Consider the following 23,229-nt stretch of genomic DNA (forward strand, 5'->3'; position numbering starts at 1 on the left):
GCTGGAGACCTCAGGAGGTTGAGAAGGACCTCCCACTCAACAATGGATAAACTGCTTCCACTTAATATTGTAAGCCTATAAAAAGGTGCAGGCCTTGTAATGATACTTATTCATTCACAGGATGTGGGCATCGCTGGCAAGGCCAGCATTTATTGCCCACACTTAATTACCCTCGAATAAGTAGTGGATGAGTCACCTTCTTGAACTGCTGCAGTCCGTGAGGTGAAGGTACTCCCACAGTGCTGTTATGTAGCGAGTTCCAGGATTTTGACCCAGCGACAATGAAAGAACAGCAATATATTTCCAAGTCAGGGTGATATGTGATTTGGAAGGGAACTTGGAGGTGATGGTGTTCTCATGCGCCTGCTGCCTTAGTCCTTCCAGGTGGTAGAGGTCGTGGGAGTTGCTGTCGTAGAAGCCTTGGCGAGTTGCTGCAGAGCATCTTGTAGATGGTACACTGCAGCCACGTTGCGCCAGTGGTGGAGGGAGTGAATGTTTAAGGTGGTGGATGGGGTGCCAATCAAGCGGGCTGCTTTGTCCTGGATTGCGTCGAGCTTCTTGAGTGTTGTTGGAGTTGCACTCACTCAGGCAAGTGGAGAGTATTCCATCACACTCCTGACTTGCACCTTGTAGGTGGTGGAAAGGCTTTGGGGAGTCAGGAGGTGAGTCACTCGCCGCAGAATGCTCAGCCTCTGACCTGCTCTTGTAGCCACAGTATTTATGTGTAATGATACTAGAAGGGTTTCAACCACTACATGGAGAAAAGCCCCACTTGATTAGGCTGGCCATTCCAAAAGCTAGGCTTTTATCTGTGGATTTCTGTGCCATATATGGCTCTCCAGCTGCACATGAATTCTGCTTGTATAGGATCCAAATCTGTTCAGCAATTCTCAAACAAAATGAGAAAATTCAAGCCAGTAAAAAGTCATTAAAATATCCACAGTTTCTTTTGTTTGGGTCTTGTGAACAATTCTGGCAATGGAAGAAAATGAAGGGAAAGCACAGTGGGACTTCCTATTTCAGGAAATCAACTACAATTTGATTGATAGACTCCCATGAAAGTTTGTTTGGAAACATTACAGGTCTGTTTCTGTGTAAGCACCTTTGTCAAAATTATTTGATGCAACTTATGGAGAATCTATTAGTGCCAGGTGGCATGTGATTGGGTCCACCACACTCCTTGAATGTTTGTTCTTTGATAGAGGCAATCAGAAGGAGTCAAAGTCTGCAGTTGCAATCTGCTGAGTGTCTTCAGAACACCACCTTGGGGAAGTCAGCTGTCTCCAAATTCTAGATGACCAGTTTGTGGCCATTAGTCTCAGAAGGATCGAACAGCCACCCTAGTTGAAATCAGCTAAAAGCACACAGAAAGCATCAAATCCTGAGATCTTCCCCATCTCTATGTCTCAGTACTATATTTGGTAGTATATTTACCCACAAAGTTACCACAGGAGTAGATATGATATTTTCAAGAGGAACAATTTGCTCTTCTGAACACAGAAAAGTTTGTCAGACACATTAAATGAACAAGGATAACGGCTAAATATTTCCATAAAAGTCTGGTTAAAATTTTGGGCTAAAATTTTAAGTTGGAGTGACCATTACATTTTACCAATCTACAAACAGAAGAGAATATTTGAAAGGTTGACCATTTTTGAAAACGAGCCGAATGTTTAAGTGCAAGATACTTGAAAAGTTTCGTGAAAATTTAACAAAGCTAGCTTCTTCAAATGGTTCCGTGGATATTGAGCAACACTAACCACGAAGGTGGTTTAAAAAAGGAAGGATTTGTGTTTATGCTGGATTGTAATGATCTCAGCCGTTGCAACAATCTATTTATCAGCCTTGGCTCTGTGGTAGCACTCTCACCAGAGTCAGACGGTTGTGGATTCAAGGCCCACATTCTCGGCCGACACTTCAGTGCAGCACTGAGGGAGTGCTGCATGGTCAGTGGTGCCGTCTTTCAGGCTGGATGTTAAATTAGGGCCCTGTCTGCCTGTTCAGTTGGAAATAAAAGATCCCACGGCACTATTCAAAGAGCAGCACAGGAGTTCTCCTAGTGCCCTGGCCAACATTTACCCCTCAACCAATGCCACCAAAAAACAGACTGTAGATCATTTATCTCATTGCTGTTTGTGGGACCTTGCTGTGTGTACACTGACTGCCACATTGTCCTACATTACAACCATAACTATACTTCAGATGTACTTAATTGGCTGTGAAACGCTTTGGCATTATATAAATGCAAGTTCTTTCCTTTTAATTTACCTCAGCACCCCTGGGCTAGAGCAGAGAAAAAAAAAATAGTAAAGCCAACCAGGGTTCCCACCCTCGATAGCTATAAAGTGACCATTTCTGTAAAGTGCCCATGTATGGATATCTGACCATGTGTGACACAGATAATTGCACCCTCCCCCCTGTCAAACATCCTGTTGATACTCAATCTCTTGGGCCACACTTGAAGAATGGGTATTTGAGTGAGTTACAGGACAGTTAAGAAATTTGGCAAAAAACAAAATCTAATTAGTATTTTATATTATTGACGGGCATTTAATGTTCGCAGGCATCACCATAACAGAAATCCTAAATGAATCAAAGTTAAGAAGCTTACATAAAATGGTTTTCAGTTTCTAATGAAGGTGGAGATGAAGTAAAAATGAAGAAATGTCCAGAACGAATATTCAGTGACCCTGGAGTAAGTAATTCTTAAATGAAGATTCGTTTTTTATATATATATGTATAGGTTTTGGTACAATAGCAGGACTGTACTTCTCAAAAGGTTAAGAGAATACTGAACTCTTTGAAAAGTAAGTATGTTATTGAGGTTACATTAATCCAGAGATTTAAATAGCCCCAAAAAGAAATGCACCTCAAACAGCCACCAATTTTCATTATTGTAAGTTAATTTAAAATTGTAAATTAAAGTTGTTGCAGACAAGATTTAGATTCAATATTTGCAGGAGAAAATTATTGTATTGTGAATATGGCATCACATCCAGATCAAATTGATCAAACTACTCTGATGGCAGTCACTGGCTTGTGTAAATAAAAGAAACTGCACAGTTATACTTCAGTGATTTTTTTTTTATTTTTTTTTTATAAAGTGATAAGGAAATGGATTTGGAATAAGTCAAGTCATGTTTGGTCTTGCATTTCTAGCTCCTTGATTTCAGGTTAATATCGATACTGGATATGGCCCCTTTTACTAACCACTGGAGGGACAGATGTATCATTCAGGCTGCAGTTACACTGCAGTTACAGAAAGGTACCTGTGAAATATGATGCACAGCCAGCAGACTGGAGCTAAATAGCTAGCTAGACATCCAGCCAAATCTCCGTGAGCAGCCACAAAGGAGCTTTGTGCACGTACGTTTAGATATACGTGTCGAGCGCTGCTCCCCAGCTGCTAATTTTAGTTAGATGAGCATAAGCAGGAGTGTCCATTCTCTCATGACTAAGGACATCGCCATTAAAAAAAAGTGTTAAGATTCCAGACCACCCATCCAATGAACCAGCTGAGAACTTTGAATATGCAGCTTTGCACTAGGCTGCAGCCTGTACAAAACTCACACAGGTGCGAGAGTGCTTCATGACAGGGGTTTCACACCACTTGACTTTAATGAGCTTGGGCATCAGATCGGGATCGGACGCCCAAGTTATAATGCCACTTTCGTGTTAATACACACCCAAAACCATGACAGTATCAGTGGAGTCTCAGTCTCAATTTAGAAAGAAACTAATTTATTAACGGACCACCTTCCAACATGTCACATGCATAGTGTTGTGTCTAAAGAACACAAACGGGTATGATAAACAGGTACAGTTTAGGAAATACTGAGAAAGCTACCTAGCACCTTTACAAGCAAGAAGATTAACGGTTTCAGTACTAACAGTTAAAGCAATTACGAGGACTGGTAAACATGCCACTCTGACTTTCTCATGATACAAGTAGAGGACAAAACATTATGAAACGTAAAAATTATTACCAATTTAAAGCTGCATTACGCCATTTTTTTTTTTAAACTGTAATCTTTACCAGCAATAAGAACCAGATCAAAGGAAATGAGTTAGATTTAGATTTGGAAGCCAATTAATAAAAGCTAACTGCCCAAATTCCTTGATATTTTGTAAGCCACCTGTCAATCATTCAACATAGTGTGCATGATGAGGCTCACCACACTGCATGTCCAAGGTCTTAGCAACATTGGTTTCTGGCTTATTTTTTAAATGCAAGTCGTTGACCATTAGAAGTCTTTAAGAAAGATGGATATCTTGTATTTCTAATTTAAAAAATAGGTATTTTGGTGTTTATAATGCATTTCTATTGTATTTGGTTTTTTAAAAACACTGCAATACTCAAGAGGCTGGAGACAAAACAAAATGGAAGCAACTTAGCTGATCTTTGCAGAGTTGACCTTGTGATACATTTCTGTCTCGTCAAAAGCAACAAGAACATGCACTTGTTTCATGCACAGTATTACTCACAGGATCATCTTTAAAACCCAAGTGACTCAGGGTTGCAATTACGTGAAACTTCCGTTTGCCTGGGCTAAACAAGTTAATAAATGTCTCTTTCACTAATGAAATGCAATTGCAGTAAAGCTGAAATTTTTAATCAAAACATAAAAAGCATTTATTGATAGAAGCATACTTCAAAGAGTGGCTACTATTTTACTAAATTTTGGGAATTAAAAAATTAACAGAGAGTTTGAAAAGTTTAAATTTTGATGTGGTAGTCACAGCATATGAATAATGAATAAAGGGGATAGAGTAAGTTACAATAAAGTCTGCTGGTAATTTGGATGTTAGAGTGCCATAACTTAAAGTACACTGTAAACTAGCAGTAGTCAATTTCTTATTATTGCTTTTTTTTTTTAAAAACCCTCACAATTATCATCTACCAGATAACTCAGATTCTGTCATGACTAGTCTCATTATGTAATGCATTATGGAGAATGCGGAGCTCAATACAAAGCTGAAGGACCGATGACAAAACTTTAACCTTGTACTGAGCGGGGGAGTCAATGTGGTGATCCATGAACCCAATACAAAAGTAGAGGAAATGTCTGCAAAAACTCTAGTTCATTAGAGGAGGGGGATGGGTACTTTAGGCCTGAACAGAGAGAAACGTTACTGACGAAAGAAGGAACAGACTATGAAAAGCAACGTATGGTGCTGCAATTTTTCACAATCTGCTGAAAGGATTTCCTGCTTTAGTGTATCTAGCTTTTGAAATCAGATTCTGCTCTTTTTTCCCCATATTTCAATGCTTTTAAATTAACACTTTTAGGCAGAAACTGCTGCATTTATTGAATAACTAGCAAACTCTTAGGAGTAAAATGGTAGCTACAGAACTCTTATTTGCCAGATTTTCTTTTAAATAACTATTAATGACAATAAGAAAAGTTAATACAGCCATCAAACATGCCACTCAAATTACTCAAATGAATGCATTACATTTCTGCTTTAATCACTTAATTAGTTGTGGGGAACAAACTCCCAAAATATGCAATGGCTAGAGTTGCGACAAAGATATTCAAAAGGAAATTTGACAAGTTCCTGAGATGATGGCATTTCCATTTATAGAGGGCAAGTGTTTGTTAATTGTGATGAGGAGAAGTTGTAGGCGACTATGGTCTCCTAGAGCTTTGCTGGATTGCCTTAGGGAGTCTCAGAGGAGTTTTTGTTTAGCCTCTTCCAGGAGATTGTGTGGTTGGGGGGGGGGGGGGGGTGGTGGTTGAATGGTGTACTAGGTTTCACATCAGGATGGATGGGCGTAGGTGGTTTTTCTCATTCTTCTTTTTGTAAGTATGTTCAGATTTTTGTTTGTTTTTCTTCACCAATTCCTAAATATGACTGAAATAATTGTGGGGTAATGCAGCTTGATAAAATTACTAGCTGTCAACGCATGAATTGGACAGGCTCAGATGGTACTATACCTGCTCTTTACTCGAATTAGCCAATCCAGGTTTCTTCTTCTTTTTAATGGGACTCAATGAATCATCTTGTGGGGAGTGTCCATTTGAAGACGGCTGAGGGCTAAGTTGCTTTCTTTTCAGCCCCGCACGCTCTGCAGAACCAGGGTCTGAAAAATAAACTCAAATTACAAACCAAGAAAACTTCACCCATTAGGGCAAAGAAATGAGTGCCAACAAAATTAGTGAGGTGCATGGTTACCAAGAAAATGCAGCATCAGAAACCTGGTGAGGATCACACTTTTGAATTTACTATTGAATTTGTGGAGCTCTATTCAAGTTTCTTTTTATGTCCCATATACTGTAATGTGCTGACAAAAAATCATACAGGGCTTCTTTCCTGCCTACCCCATACTTCTTAGGAGTTTTGTTTGGATCTTGTTAGCTATGGTCAAGGGTTCAAATACCCAGGGATGCAAGTTAAAAATTAGGAAGTTAAGAGTAAGAAAGGAAGTTAGGCAAACCTTTTTCACCAAAACGGCAATAGACTGTGGAATAAGTTACCAGGGAAGGTCACTGTAATAGAGTGGGCATATAAATGAGTTCAAGGGGCAGTTACAGGACTGGAGAGAGAGAAGTAATTGAAAGGTATGGAGAGAAGATATATATACACGGATGGGTTTATTAAGTCCAATAGCTTTTTCCTGTTCCTAAAACTTTGCACTTATGAAATGGTAGCCAATATTGGGCTTGATTTTGTGGTCAGTGGCGAATGAACGATGCTTGCTGCTAATTGCACTTAGAACTGCCCAGACTGTGTGTGTTTTTGAGCGGCAACTTACGGTCATCGGGAGTCTGATACAGCGCGGCGCCCTCTACTGGGGATCTTGGACCCGTGTGAACAGGACAAGCTACAGTGCGTCTCTTCAACCAATCAGATTGAAGAATCCTTACTGAGACACGCAAGTCCGGAAGTGTAAGTTAGAATATTTAATTCATTGTAAATTCATGTACAGAAAGTGAAATAAAGAAAAAGACAGAAAGAAAAAGTTTCAAAAAAATGTTTTTTAAATCTCCAACAATAATTGAAATCTGAAGGAATGAGACTCCACACTTGTAAAAGTAAATTTTCAATGTCAGAGAGGTTGTTTGGTAGTAACTAAGACTTATCACCAAGGTTTCCTCTAATTGTGTGTGTGTGTGTGCGTGTGTGTGCAGTCCTTTTAAATTTGCTGCCGTGGCTGCCCATGTGCGGTATCTTCCAGCGCCAGCAGCTTGTGAGCGGAATGCACGGGACCTCCAGAAAATGCGCAGCCGCGCTCCTTAGGGGGAACACTGCTCATCACCCCATTAAAAATTCACTTAACACTTGAATCTACAAGCCCTAACCTTTTCTGGCGTTTTTAGTGGCTATCTAATGGATAAGTGCCGCAACATCACGCCCGTCATGTCTTTGAATGCAGAGTCTCTTGGCAAGTTACTGTTATAATGAAGCTTGTGGAAGAGCAGGGCAAATCGGACAGCAACTTCCTCATTTCCGTGTTTAACCGCGCATGTGCGGCCGCGGGCAATTTCTGTCCGATTTACTCCTTAATATCAGTGAGCGCCGATAGCTTCACCCTGATTTCTACCACAAAGTCTGGGCCAATGTGTTTGAAGTTCCAGTGGTCCGCCTATTTATAGTTTTTCCTTTTAGTATTAATTCTTCAATTACATTCTGTTACATAAACAAAGGGATGACATGAACCCAGACTACGTTGTTCTGACTGCAAGGAAAAGTCCAAGAACAGTACAAAGCAGTCCCTCCCTGCGAGTAATCATTAGGCTTCTCCTCAGCATATCAGACAACGACTCAGCTAAATTTAAGCACTAATCCGGTCGTGGACACACATCCCACCACACTGTGGGTCAGCATGTAAAATAGTCTACTAGAGTCCTAGCTTAAAGAGACTAGATCCAGGGTTATACAAAGCATTTTTGTGAATGTGAAGAAAAATGACTTTCTATTTTGGGACAATAAATTGCATTAGAGAGTATTCATTGGGTCGGAAATACAATCCCCATAAAGCACCTCAGTGTAATCTAAGGCTAGGCCCTTACTCATTGCCATATAAATTGGGTAAGAAACATAGAAGATAGGAGCAGGAGTAGGCCATTCGGCCCCTCGAGCCTGCTCCGCCATTCAATGAGATCATAGCTGATCATCCAAATTCAGTACCCTGTCCCTGCCTCCTCCCCATATCCCTTGATCCCTTTAGCCTTAAGAAATATATCTAATTCTTTCTTGAATATATTTAATGAATTGGCCTCAACTGCCTTCTGTGGTAGAGAATTCCACAGGTTCACCACTCTGGGGGTGAAGAAATTCCTCCTCATCCCGGTCGTAAATGGCTTACCCCTTATCCTTAGACTGTGACCCCTGGTTCTGGACTCCCCTGTCATCGGGAACAGCCTTCCTGCATCTAGTCTGTCTAGTCCTGTTAGAATTTTATAAGTTTCAATGAGATCCCCTCTCATTCTTCTAAACTCCAGCGAATATAAGCCCAATCGAACCAATCTCTCCTCATACGTCATTCCTGCCATCCCAGGTATCAGTCTGGTGAATCGTCGCTGCACTCCCTCCATGGCAAGAACATCATAAGAACATAAGAAGTAGGAGCAGGAGTAGGCCATACGGCCCCTCGGGCCTGCTCCGCCATTCAATAGGATCATGGCTGATCCGATCCTAGACTCACGTCCACTTCCCTACCCTCTTCCTGTAACCCCTAATTCCCTTATCTGCTAGGAAACTGTCTATCTCCGTTTTAAATTTATTTAATGTTGCAGCTTCCACAGCTCTCTGAGGTAGCAAATTCCATAGATTTACTACTCTCTGAGTGAAGAAGTTTCTCCTCATCTCAGTTTTGAAAGGGCAGCCCCTTATTCTAAGATTATGCCCCCTAGTTCTAGTCTCACCCATCAGTGGAAACATCCTCACCGCATCCACCCGATCAAGCCCCCTCACAATCTTATATGTTTCGATAAGATCGCCCCTCATTCTTCTGAACTCCAATGAGTAGAGGCCCAACCTACTCAACCTTTCCTCATACGTTAACCCCCTCATCTCCGGAATCAACCGAGTGAACCTTCACTGAACCGCCTCGAGAGCAAGTATATCTTTTCTTAAATATGGAAACCAAAACTGCACGCAGTATTCCAGGTGTGGCCTCACCAATACCCTGTATAACTGCAGCAAGACTTCCCTGTTTTTATACTCCATCCCCCTCGCAATAAAAGCCAAGATTCCATTGGCCTTCCTGATCACCTGCTGCACCTGCATACTAACTTTTTGTGTTTCATGCACCAGGACCCCCAGATCCCTTTGTACTGTAGCACTTTGCAGTTTCTCTCCATTTAGACAATAACTTGCTCTTTGATTTTTTCTGCCAAAGTGCATAACCTCACACTTTCCAATATTATATTCCATCTGCCAAATCTCTGCCCACTCACTTAGCCTGTCTATGTCCTTTTGCAGGTTTTTTTTGTCCTCCTCACTCACTGCTTTCCCTCCCATCTTTGTATCGTCGGCAAACTTGGATATGTTGCACTCGGTCCCTTCCTCCAAATCATTAATATAGATTGTAAAGAGTTGGGGTCCCAGCACGGACCCCTGCGGAACACCACTAGTTACTGATTGCCAGCCCGAGAACGAACCATTTATCCCAACTCTTTGTTTTCTGTTAGATAGCCAATCTTCCACCCATGCCAGTATATTACCCCCAATCCCAGTGATTTTTTAATCTTGATCAGTAATCTTTTGTGTGGCACGTTGTCAAATGCCTTTTGGAAGTCCAAATACACTACATCCACTGGTTCCCCTTTATCCACCCTGTATGTTACATCCTCAAAGAATTTGAGCAAATTTGTCGAACATGACTTCCCCTTCATAAAACCATGCTGACTCTGTCCTATTAATTTATGTTTATCCAAATACTCTGTTACTGTTTCCTTAATAATCAAATCAAATCAACTTTTACTGTCATTGTTAGTGCACAAGTGCAGTACAATGAAATGTAGGCTTGCGGCTCCCGAGAGTGTACATTTAGATTAAGACATTTAAACATTCAACATACATTTGGCTTGTAATACATTAACATAAACATAACCTTAATAAAGTGCATTGGCAGATGTGCAGGCTTTAGAGTTTATTTGTGGAGTTCAGTAGGATGACAGCCCTGGGAAAGAAGCTGTTCCTAAATCTGGTCGTACGGGTGCGAATGCATCTGTAGCGTCTCCCAGATGGCAGGAGGGCGAACAGACTGTGGCTGGGGTGGGTAGGGTCTTTGATGATGGACCGTGACCTCCGTAAACAGCGGTTCTGGTATATGTGCTCTATGGTCGGTAGCCGGGTGCAGGTAATGCGTTGGGCAGTTTTGACTACCCGCTGCAGGGCTTTCCGGTCATAGTAGCTACAGCTGCCATACCATACTGTGATACAGTTCGTCAGGATGCTCTCTATTGTGCAGCAGTAAAAGTTAGAGAGGATCAGGGGTGACAGGTTACATCCCTTCAGCCTCCTTAGGAAATATAGGTGCTGCTGGGCCGCCTTCACTAGAGAGGAGGTATTGAGGGACCAGGAAAGGTCTTCCGTGATGTGGACTCCGAGGAACTTAAAGCTGTCCACCCTTTCCACCACAGCCCCATTGATGTGGATGGGAGTGTGACTTCCGCCTTTGGACTTCCTGAAGTCCACGATGATTTCTTTGGTTTTCTTGATGTTAAGGGCCAGGTTGTTATCGGCGCACCACTTCACGAGATGCTGGACCTCCTCCCTGTAGGCTGACTCATCGTTGTTGGTGATCTGGCCTACTACCGTGGTATCATCCGCAAACTTGATGATGGTGTTGGAACCATGAACAGCCACACAGTCGTGGGTGAAGAGGGAGTAGAGGAGGGGGCTCAGCACACATCCTTTTACCAACATCCTTGCTCAGATAAGCTGTTTATTCAGGATGTGGAATATTTTAAATAGGTTGCTTCTTGTGAAGAACCTAAACAAATGCAGATGACCAAGTCAAACACAGATTTCTTGTAAAATTAGTGATTTTCTTCAATGTTATCAAACCCAGTTTGAGAACCTGCAGTGGAGGGAAGAGCTTATTTAATAGCTACTGTTACTATAAAGCATGTTCAAACCATTGCAGTTTCCTCCCCACCCCATTAATCAGTGTATAAGCTTTTTAATCCAAATTACTTGTGGCTCAACGTGACTGCAATTTTACTGAAGAAAGAACTAAAACCACTTGGGTGGTAAACAGTTAACAAGACGCCAAATACATGGCCCAACCCACACACAGTGAGTTAGCGTAATGACCACTTACTCTGGAACCTGGGATTCAATCCAACCCAGGAGAGATAATGGACAGCTGCATGGTTCCTAAGTGAAATAAGCTTGGGCAATCCGAAATGCAGTTTCTAGTGAATCAAAGATCACAGCATAAAACTGCAGAATTCCAGGTAAATTGACTTGGAGTACTTAAAGGGATCTGCCCAGTCATTGTTTGTGTGTGGACGGGGAGTGCACTGACTGAAGAAAAGTGGGTGTAACAGTTGCCTCCCTTCGCACCACATAAGTGCCAAAAAATGACTTTCTCCAACAAGCGAGAGTCGATCCACCGCCCCTTTACATTCAATGGCATTACTGTAGTGTCCGTGTGTTGACAGAGACACTGAAGACAGGAGTTGGTTCATAGGTGTTTAGTAAGCAAAGTCTGGAGGGGTACTAACGGATATAACACAATATACAGGCTTATATAGCCCGAGTGGCCATTACCAGCATTACAGCACATATGGGGCTCTTAAAGGCACATACACTACAATTACCATCACCAAATCCCCCACCATCAATGTCCTGAAACTTAACTGGACCAGCCACATAAATACTGTGGCAACAAGAGCAGGTCAGAGGCTAGGTATTCTGTGGCGAGTGTCTCACCTCCTGACTCCCCAAAGCCTTTCCACCATCTACAAGGCACAAGTAAGGAGTGTGATGGAACACTCTCCACTTGCCTGGATGAGTGCAGCTCCAACAACACTCAAGAAGCTCGACACCATTCTGGACAAAGCAGTCCACCTGACTGGTACCCCAGCCACCACCTTAAACATTCACTCCCTCTACCACCGGCGTACCATGGCTGCAGTGTGTATCATCTACAAGATGCACTGCAGCAACTCACCAAGGCTTCTTCAGCAGCACCTACCAAACCTGCAACTTCTTCCATCTAGAAGGACAAGGGCAGCAGGCGCATGGGAACACCACCACCTCCAAGTTCCCCTCCAAGTAACACACCATCCTGGCTTATAGAAGTAATATTGCTGATCCTTCATCGTCACTGGGTCAAATTCCTGGAACTCCCTACCTAACAGGACTGTGGGAGTACCTTCACCACATGGACTGCAGCAGTTCAAGGTGGCGGCTCACCACCACCTTCTCAAGGGCAATTAGGGATGGGCAATAAATGCTGGCCTTGCCAGCGACGCTCACATCCCATAAACAAATTTTTAAAAATATATGTTTGCTTGTGTTAAATGGCTAGACAACAGTTTCCATAAACAGACAAATATCTTCTACAGTCTGAAATCGGTGTCTTCATTCTCCACTGCATTTGGGTGAACATAAACGCAGATCTAACAATTAATCCCAATTACCGAACACCACTTAGAATGTTCACTATGCCTCCTATCGCCTCAGATAATGAAATAGCATGTAGAGACTAAACTACTGTTCTAGATTTATTCAGAAGTAAAACAATACATTGAAGTAAAAAGACAAACTGCTAAACAGCATAATACTTCTGTGCTGTAAAATTCTACGAGGAAATTGGAAACCATTCACAAGAGGCTAATATATCCTTCTCAGAAAGTGAAAGTACACAGCAAATTCCGTGCCAAAATACGTGGGATTCTAGATCCATAGCCTGGGTGCATTCTTGCCAGAGCCGTTGCCCACTGAAAATTTTCCCTTTGTTTTATAGTTTACCCTTTTCAAGACAGTGCTGTCAATCACTCATCAAAGGCAACATTATCACAAGAATTATCCCATTAAATGCTGATAAGTTTAAACGCTTATCAGCTGGCTCTAGCATCTGTTGAAGCCCTTTACAGTGAACAATACAATTCACACTCGGATGAAAGCACCTTCATCGTAACTATTTTCTTGATCAACAACCTTGCCTGGTTCACAGAGTGTATCCTGTCCTCCAAACTGAAATATAACGAAGAAGCAACCTCCATCTTAAACCCTAGCTATTTTAAACTATATAAAATCAAAGGCAGGAAGTCTTAATTTGTCAAAGTGCCAAAATCTATTCCCCATAAATATTTCTCACCTTGAAAGATTCTAATTGCGCTCCCAATTAGAAAAGTGATACTCATATGTCCAGTGCAGATTCATCTGTATTATATTGCCAGTGTCTTATAAATATATATGCTTGGCAATTTAGTGGATACAAATAATATGAGAATTGAGAAAAATCACAGAATCACAGAAACCCCACAGTGCAGATAGAGGCCATTTCGGCCCATCGAGCCTGCACCGACACATATCCCACCCGATCCCCGTAACCCCTACACCAACACATATCCCACCCTATCCCCGTAACCCCACGTATTTAATCCCCCTAACACTAAGGGTCAATTTAAAATGATTGAACATGAAGCAGATTAAGTGCAAAGGATGCATTTTTCTGAAGTCTGGAAGTTTTTGTTTGAAGGATTAGTAACTAGGAATTTGTGAATCTTTTTCCTATGGCCAAATTTGAATATCACGAAATTACCACAGCCTTAACTGTTCCATTGTTGTAGCTTCAGCCATGCAGATCTTGTACATATCCGCTTTCCATTTCCAAGACCAAAAAATTACAGTATGGAGCTTGGTATTGTTTCATGTACAGTTAGCACTCCCAGCATTCAGCTGTTAAACATTCCAAAATTGAAATCAAATCCAGGAAGAGAAGCTAGAGATTGCAGCTGACCCTCAAATTTGCATTCAGTGAGCGAATAGGCCTTAACCACATTCACAGTTGGAAGGAAAATAAAGTGAATGAAAAATTAGAGGGGAAGATAGCCAAGCACGATGAATGCTGAACACTAGCTCCAAGATGTGACTCCGGTGTATTCTTCTAAAACAAAAACAAGTTCTCCAAACATTCCAGTTTATAACACCCAGTAAAACATAGTATATCAAAGCAGCAGGTCGTAAAAGCGGAAAAGATTTATTCTAAAAACTATTCTCGCCCTGTAAATACATTTTTTTTAAATACCTCATAAATTAACAAAGTGGCCGATTACCACATTCCAGGTATTGCAAGTCTGTTCCTTTGTTATTCAGCAGGATAAGAATGTAAAATCATGAGGCCCTGAAATTGGGCTGTGGGATACTAGCGTACAAAAACTGAACATATTCATCTGAAATTCCTCTATTATATTGTAGATGAGGCCGCCTTCTTTAATTTACTTGGTATTTTACAATAGCAGAAAAGGGAATTTAAGACATACTCATTCGGTATTCATATGCTAGCATCCCGTAAACACTCAGCAGACCAGTCAGTATCTACACCAAAAACACCACCTTCTGTTCTTTGCACACGATCTGCTTAGTGTTTCCAGTATTTTCTGTTTTTGTTCCAGATTTCCACCATCTGCAGTTTTGCTGCTAGTATCCCACAACATAGTTTCAAACTCTGATTATCTTAGCCAAACAATGTAAAGTACAAAACTTTGAAAGCTTCAGTATTTAGTCTTGCTGAATCTACAGATTTCTATGTTTAAGGTAGTGAAACAGCTAAAAATAACTTCACTTTGCTGTAACAGAGACAACCAATGAAACAGTGGATGAGGGAGAGATACACAGCAAGAAATAGTTCTTCATATTGATCTGACCAAGGCGGAGAAAGAAGCTATACCCGACTAAACAAAACTTGTTTACAAAAAGTAAATTCAGATTAAACAACAACTTGTATTTACATAGGCCTAGAAATTCAGTTGTTTGCGCCAGCCGCTAGCGCCTTAGGAGGAGGAGATGTGGGGCGCTAGGCGGCTAGCGGCCGGGCGCTGCGCGATCTGCGCCTCTCCCCAACTTCAGTATTTAGCGGCGGCGCAAAGCCTTTGCGCGCGCTCAGCTGCGCGCGCAGATCCTGACGTCATTTCATCGTGCAACGCCCTTTGTGCGCCCCAAACCGGAAAATCAGTGGCGTCGGCCTATTGCGCGCCTGGCGCCCCTAGCGACTGGTAGAGGGGAACGGTTCCCAGTCGCTGCGGGGCGCGGAGGGCGCTAATTAAAGGGCACTCCTCCTGCAGTAGAAATGGCAGCCATTTTGCAACACTCCTTCTTTGTGAGAGACGGATCTTTGCAGAGAGACAAAGGTAGAGAGCTTTCTGGTTTGGCTCAACACTCGCACAGGTACTTGTGGCTTCAGGCCATAGCTTTGCACTTGTCTTTAACTTCAGAGCCATAGCATTGATTGGAAACATAGAATGGGGGCTGCAATGAGTGCAAACGTTGGCCTTCTCCATTGCATTCAAAGGGCTCAGAGACGCCGTGAGAGAGTGGCAGTCATGGCCAGAGGGAGAAGGGGCAACAGGCGTCGGCTAAGGAGGCCTTACCCACCCAGGGTATACCGCCAGCAGTTCTCATATCTGAACATGTCTGACGAGCAGTGTGTTCGGAGGCTGCGATTCCGAAGGGCGGTGGTCACTGAGATCTGCCACCTGCTTCGCGGAGATCTGCAGCCACAGCTGAGGAGCAGGACGTCTCTGTCGGTGGCAGTGAAGGTGACGGTGTCTCTCAACTTCTATGCCACCGGCTCCTTCCAATCCGCTGCTGGGGACATTTCCAACATCTCCCAGTTTGCCGTACATTGGTGCATCCGCCAGGTGACCAATGCCCTTTTCAGAAGGAGACGTCAGTTCATCTCCTTCTCCATGGCCCTTGTCAAGCAGCAACAGCGTGCAATGGGCTTTGCAGCATTAGCGGGCTTCCCCATGGTGCAGGGCGCCATTGACTGCACGCATGTGGCTTTGCGGGCACCTCTAGAGCATGCCGAGGATTACCGCAACCGGAAGGGCTACCATTCGCTCAACGTGCAGTTGGTGTGTGACCACAGGCAGATCATCCTAGCTGTCAATGCCCGCTTTCCAGGCAGCAGCCACGATGCCTTCATCCTGCGCCAGACTTCTGTGGCAGACATGTTCCAGGCCCAGCCTCACCCACGAGGATGGCTTCTCGGGGACAAAGGCTATCCTTTGTGCACCTGGCTGATGACCCCACTCCGTGCGCCCAGCACCCCTGCTGAAGAGGGATACAGTGACAGCCATCAAGCAACCAGGAACCTCATTGAGCAAACAATCGGCGTCCTGAAGCAACGGTTCCGCTGTCTGGATCGTTCCGGAGGAGCCCTACAGTACTCGCCTGAGCGAGTCTCCCATTTCGTAGTCGTGTGCTGCATGCTGCACAACCTGGCTATCCGCAGGACTCGGCCACTGCCACCAGACATTGGAGGACCACCAGAGGAGGAGGAGGAGGAGGACCAGCACAGGAGGGAGGCAGAAAGTGCAAGGGCCGCCCGTCGGCGGCTTATTGAACGTCGGTTCTAGGCCCCCTCTCAGGGAATGGCTTGTGCACAAGATGAATGTAGCCGCTCCACAAGCCCTCAGCCAAGCAGGGCAACCAGGACTTCCAAAAGAAAGCATGGACAGTGCAATTTAAGAACATTTATTACTTTGATACCTCTGTGCCCTTCCCACATAACAAACTAATGGAGAGAAGCCCCCCACAAAAAACACAAATCAAGCAGTCTCGGCCTTTCAAAAAAACAAATCCACCCTCCCCCTTTAAGAGCTCACCGGCGCCAGAGTGTCTGCCGTCAATCAGCAACTCGCCGCACCTGCGCTGCGCCCTCGGGGGTTTCGCCCCGGGCCGCCGGCTTAGCGCCTAATGATAGTCGTGCATCGCCTGTTTTAGCGCAGCAGCAACCTCTTGGGGCGATGCCACTGAATATCGGCGAAGGTGGCGCGAAGTTGCGCCGGGCGCAAACTTTAGCGGCCGCCCGGCTGTAGCGCCCCAAACGTGGCAATACTGAATTTCTAGGCCATAGTGTCTTTAATATAGCAGAATGTCCCACGGCACTTCACATGATTATCAAACAAAATTTGACACTGAGTCACATAAGGAGATATTAGGGCAGGTGACTAAAAGTTTGGTCAAAGAGATCGTTTTTAAAAGTAGCAGAGAGAGGCAGAGAGGTTTAGGGAGGGAATTCCAGATCTTAGGGCCGAGGCAGCTGAAGGCACGGCCACCAGTGGTGGAGTGATGAAAATTGGGGACGTGCCAGAGGCCAGAATTGGAGGAACACAGAGATCTTGGCGGGTTATCAAAGGTTGCAGAGATAGGGAGGGATCTGAAAACAAGGACGATAATTGTAAAACAACTACAATGCACACAAAGTAACACATGCAGGCACATATTAAACCCATGGTCAATGCCTTTCAATAAATCCAGAATTTTAATAGCATGGAGTCACCTCATCATTTTCGGATAATTTGACAGTCACTCTAGATGGGACAAGACAGGACACAATATGCAAAGACTTTTTTCACCCACCTCTTGATCTGGTTGAGATCTCCATCTCCTCCTCCTCCTCCTCTTCCTGCTCCTGTTTAGGCAGGTCCTCAGCCAAACTGCATCAATGAAAAACAAAAGCAACCACTTGATTATGCAATATTCTTTAAGAAAATCATAAGATCAGACACAGCAACTGTACTTTGAAAAAAAACATTATTTTAAGGAGGGTATTTGAGAAAGGTTATCCTTTTTTTAACCCCACCCCAAATCTGCCTGATCTGGTGCCTGTAACAGAAGGGCTCACACATGGCCTACTCCAAGAAGCAATATACCCACCTATGGTTGGCTCTTCTGTGGTTTCTTCACCCCCTCCCCAAAAGAGAGACATTTCAGCTTTCCTTTGCTCAGCCTCCCCCCAACAAGACATAATGCTAAGCACCATCACACTGGTGCATTTTTGAAGGAAAACTTCCAGTTTTAGGACAAGATTTTAGTTCAGGTAGACAACTTGAGGTAGACAGTAATACCAAATGACAATGGAGATTGCGGAGCTAGCTCATCTGCCTGGTCACATTTCTTACCAATGATCATCGGTAGTCTTGTCACTCGATAAGGTGAACTAGCTTTGCTTCTAGCTATAATACGCAGAAAAATAACACTCTTGTCCAATTTCTGATTTTGTGCTGGTGCTGTGCACACTAAATTAATTTAATTTGCAAATGCACATTTTTACTCAAATTCCTGTTCTAGTTTTCCCAAACATATAAGGCAGCATCATATAGGAGATGGACCTGCTGACAAGGAAATTAAGAGCTCCCATTAATTAAGTGAACAAAAACATTCACCTTGAAACTGTTCATTATGTTGTAGGTAAAATGACAAAAAAAAGGTTCATGGGCATCAAGACCAGAACACTGTTTTTTCACATTTACACTTCTATTATGAATTTTGCAATGCAAACAACCAAAGATAAAAGGATTAACATAGCAAACTTAATACAGGAAACTTTCTGGTATCCGGCACGGACGGGACCGACCTGTGCCGGTTCATCAACAATTCCGGATAACCGAACGCTATAGTAAAAGATACGGAGCTCAGAGCTCCGTATAAAGCAACAAACCCAAACAGCTTCAAAACAATCGGCACAAGTTGCAGGCGTCTCTGTAGCTTAGCAACAGCTTCAGCTACACCCTTGCACAGCAACAAATGGAGTTTAAAAAGGTAATAAAAGTAATAAAAAAGTTAACGGAACCGACTCCTGAATTTTGCCGGTGGATGGAGCGTTCCGGTTATTTAGGGGCCGGTTAATCGAAAGTTTCCTGTATACATATGACCGTAATAGCACTTGTTTATACCTCCTCTCACAAGAGCACTTCCTTTTGCTTTACTTACCCATGAGGAATGGATCATTGATTTACTGGAGAAGTTTCAGAGAGCCACCGACAAGGAGGGCTCCGTGACTCAAAGTTATGAGGAAAGGCGAACGGAATTGAATTGATGAAACACAATCCAGGTCATTAAATAAGCCATTTGCATTTTCAACATTTTAATTTGTAAGAAAGAACTTGATGTTCCAAATCACTTCACAGCCAATTAATTGCTTTTGAAGTGTAGACACTGTTACGTAGGCAAACGCAGTCGCCAATTTGCAGACAGCAGGCTCCCACAAACACCAATTAGATAAATGACCAGTTGATCTGTTTTGGTGTGGTTGATAAGGGATAAAATTTGTCAGGATACTGGTTAAAAACTCTCCTGTTCTTCAAATATTGCCACGAGATCTTTTACGTCCATCTTAACTGGCAGACGAGGCCTCAAACGTCTTTTTCAAAAGATGATAGCTCTGAGAATGCAGGACTCCTTCAGTACTTTGTTGAAGTCCTGAAGTGAAGCTTGAACCCAAAACTTTCTGACTAGAGGAAAAATTGCAAGCAAACAAAGTTGACACTTCAGCTTATAGCCCAACTTAAACTGCCCCAGACTCCACTGCTAATGCCATCAGCAAGCTAACAGATAAAGCTCCCAATTGCATTGGTATGGAGCTTGAAGGCAACAAGTACCAACGTTTGTGGTTCGCAGGTGTCTTAACAATGGGAACACCACCACTATCTGCAAAGTAAACACAAGCAGTGCAAACTGGGTGGGTGGGTGGGGGAGAAACAAAGGCTGGAAATAAATATGGCTATTGACAAGCTGAAGCATTCCTATTCTTCTTTTCACAATGTCTTCACTACCACTCAGCAACATTAGCTTCCCCAGTCATTAGTGGACGTTACAGGAGCAAAAAAGATAACAGTTGTAAAAATTCCACTTGCGCAAGCTACAATGTTTATGCACAGGCAAATCTGTAAAAGTTATTAACCTATAGCCAAAAAAAACAGCCCAGCAACAAACAGCTGCTGCCACTTTGTCCTTGCTCTCCCAAAATGTTCAACAACATAAACGGGCTCTAAAACAACAGCACTTGTGTATTTATATAGCGCCTGATTTCCTTTGTTCCACCTTCGCCGTGCTTTCAGCAGTCTAGACTCTAAGCTCTGGAATTCATTCCCTAAACCTCTCCGCCTTACCACATCTCTCTCTCTCCTCCTTTAAGACGCTCCTTAAAACCTACCTTTTTGACCAAGCTTTTGACCTGCCCTAATATCTCTGTGAAATAACAACAGAAAACGCTGGAAAATCTCAGCAGGCCAGGCAACATCCGTGGAGAGAGAAATAGAGTTAACGTTTCAGGTCGATGGCCCTTCATCAGAACTGAGTAAAAAGGCAGGAAATGAAACAGATTAAAAGGCCACATCTCTCTTGTTTCTCTCTCACACCTGGCAGCTATCTCTTGCCCTGCCAGTACACTTTACACCTAATCCCAGCCTATTACTATCTCGTCTAGCTTCTAATCTCTTTTACTTCTTTTGTTTCTTTTATTCTTTTGTCCGATCGCAGCCCTGCCTCCGATCTAGTTTCTTTTCTTTTCAGTTTTGAAGAAGGGTCCAACCCGAAACGTCAACTCAAATTTCTCTCCACGGATGTTGCCTGACCTGCTGAGTTTTTCCAGCATTTTCTGTTGTTATTTCACATCTCTTTATGTGGCTCGGTGTCAAATTTTGTTTGATAATCGTTCCCGTGAAGCGCCTTGGGACATTTTCTATCTTAAAGACACTATATAAATGAAGTTGTTGATGAAGGCGGCAGAGATAGGTATGGGATGTGGGCGTCACTGGCACGGCCAGCATTTATTGCCCATCCCCAATTGCCCTCGAGAAGGTGGTGGTGAGCCACCACCTTGAACCGCTGCAGTCCGTGGGGTGGGGAGTTCCAGGATTTTGACCCAGCGACGATGAAGGATCAGCGATATACTTCCAAGTCAGGATGGTGTGTGACTTGGGGGGGAAACTTGGAGGTGGTGGTGTTCCCATGCGCCTGCTGTCCTTGTCCTTCTAGGAAGAGGTCGCAGGTTTGGGAGGTGCTGCCAAAGAAGCCTTGGCGAGTTGCTGCAGTGCGTCTTGTCGATGGTACACACTGCAGCCACGGTACGCTGGTGGTGGAGGGAGTGAATGTTTAAGGTGGTGGATGGGGTGCCAATCAAGCGGGCTGCTTTGTCCTGGATGGTGTCGAGCTTCTCGAGTGTTGTTGGAGCTGTACTCATCCAGGCAAGTGGAGAGTATTCCATCACACTCCTGACTTGTGCCTTGTAGATGGTGGAAAGGCTTTGGGGAGTCAGGAGGTGAGACACTCGCCGCAGAATACCTAGCCTCTGACCTGCTCTTGTTGCCACAGTATTTATGTGGCTGGTCCAGTTAAGTTTCTGGTCAATGGTGACCCCCAGGATGTTGATGGTGGGGGATTCGGCGATGGTAATGCCGTTGAATGTCAAGGGGAGGTGGTTAGACTCTCACTTGTTGGAGATTGTCATTGCCTGGCACTTCTGTGGCACAAATATTACCTGCCATTTATCACCCCAAGCCTGATCGTTGTCCAGGCCTTGTTGCATGCGGGCATGGACTGCTTCATTATCTGAAGAGTTGTGAATGGCGCTGAACACTGCGCAGTCATCAGCTAACATCCCCATTTCTGACCTTATGTTGGAGGGAAGTTCAATGATGAAGCATCTGAAGATGGTTGGGCCTTGGACACTGCCCTGAGGAACTCCTACAGCGATGTCCTGGGGCTGTGATGATTGACCTTCAACCACCACAACCATCTTCCTTTGTGCTAGGTATGACTCCAACCAGTGGAGCGTTTTCCCCCCCCGATTCCCATTGACTTCAGTTTTACTAGAGCCCCTTTATGCCACACTCGGTCAAATGCTGCCTTGATGTCAAGGGCAGTCACTCTCACCTCAGGAATTCAGCTCCTTTGTCCATGTCTGGACCAAGGCTGTAAAGAGGTCAGGAGCCACGTGGCATTAGCGGAACCCAAACTGGGCATGAGTGAGCAGGCTTTTGGTGAGTAAGTGCCATTTGATATAACTGTCAATGACACCTTCCATCACTTTGCTGATGATTGAGAGTAGACTGATGGGGCGGTAATTGGCCGGGTTGGATTTGTCCTGCTTTTTGTGGACAGGACATACCTGGGCAGTTTTACACATTGTCGGATAGATGCCAGTATTGTAGCTGTACTGGAACAGCTTGGCGAGATGCGCGGCTAGTTCTGGAGCACAAGCCTTCAGCACCATAGCCAGGATGTTGTCGGGGCCCATAGCCTTTGCTGTATCCAGTGCGCTCAGCCGTTTCTTGATATCATGTGGAGTGAATCGAATTGGCTGAAGAGTGGCTTCTGTGATGGTGGGGACCTCAGGAGGAGGCCGATATGGATCATCCACTCAGCACTTCTGGCTGAAGATGGTTGCAAATGCTTCAGCCTTGTCTTTTGAACTCGCGTGCTGGGCTCCACCATCATTGAGGATGGGGATATTCATGGAGCCTCCTCCTCCAGTTAGTTGTTTAATGGTCTACCACCATTCATGACTGGATGTGGCAGGACTGCAGAGCTTTGATCTGATCCGTTGCTTGTGGGATCGCTTAGCCCTGTCTACAGCCTGATGCTTCCGCTTTTTAGCATGCATGTAGTCTTGTGTTGCAGCTTTCCCAGGTTGGCACCTCATTTTTAGGTATGCAGTTGTACAGGGCCTTGGTGAGACCACATCTTGAGTATTGTGTGCAGTTCTGGTCGCCTTATCTGAGGAAGGATGTTCTTGCCATGGAAGGAGTTCAGCGAAGATTCACCAGGCTGATACCTGGGATGGCAGGAATGACGTATGAGGAGAGATTGGGTCGATTGGGCTTATACTCGCTGGAGTTTAGAAGAATGAGAGGGGATCTCATTGAAACTTATAAAATTCTGACAGAACTGGACAGACTAGGTGCAGGAAGGATGTTCCCAATGGTCAGGGAGTCCAGAACCAGGGGTCACAGTCTAATGATAAGGGGTAAGCCATTTAGGACAGAGATGAGGAGGAATTTCTTCACCCAGAGAGTGGTGAACCGGTGGAATTCTCTACCACAGAAGGCAGTGGAGGCCAATACATTAAATATATTCAAGAAGGAGTTGGATATATTCCTTAAGGCTAAAGGGATCAAGGGGTATGGGGAGAAAGCAGGGACCGGGTACTGAATTTGGATGATCAGCCATGATCGCATTGAATGGCGGAGCAGGCTCGAGGGGCCGAATGGCCTACTCCTGCTCCTATCTTCTATGTTTCTATGCCTGGTGCTG

General features: G+C 43.9%; 1 protein-coding gene across 14 annotated transcripts in view; it reads right to left on the reverse strand.

Annotated features, from left to right (window-relative positions):
• The window catches only part of zmynd8 (zinc finger, MYND-type containing 8), a 96,679-nt gene that overhangs the window by 63,479 nt on the left and 9,971 nt on the right, over positions 1-23,229 (reverse strand). For all 14 annotated transcript variants that reach the window (XR_015080670.1, XM_086005696.1, XM_086005697.1 and 11 more), the window contains exons 2-3: positions 17,554-17,630; positions 5,940-6,085 (exon numbers count right to left, since the gene is read on the reverse strand). Coding sequence is in view for 13 of the 14 variants with exons in the window: in XM_086005696.1 (XP_085861822.1) it covers positions 5,940-6,085; positions 17,554-17,630 (223 nt within the window). In the remaining variant the exon portion in view is untranslated. The remainder of the gene's footprint in view (positions 1-5,939; positions 6,086-17,553; positions 17,631-23,229) is intronic.

The sequence above is a fragment of the Somniosus microcephalus genome, chromosome 13 (genome assembly GCF_052327205.1).
Source record: "Somniosus microcephalus isolate GS21.2 chromosome 13, FLI_Smic_1.0, whole genome shotgun sequence".
NCBI lineage: Eukaryota > Metazoa > Chordata > Chondrichthyes > Squaliformes > Somniosidae > Somniosus > Somniosus microcephalus.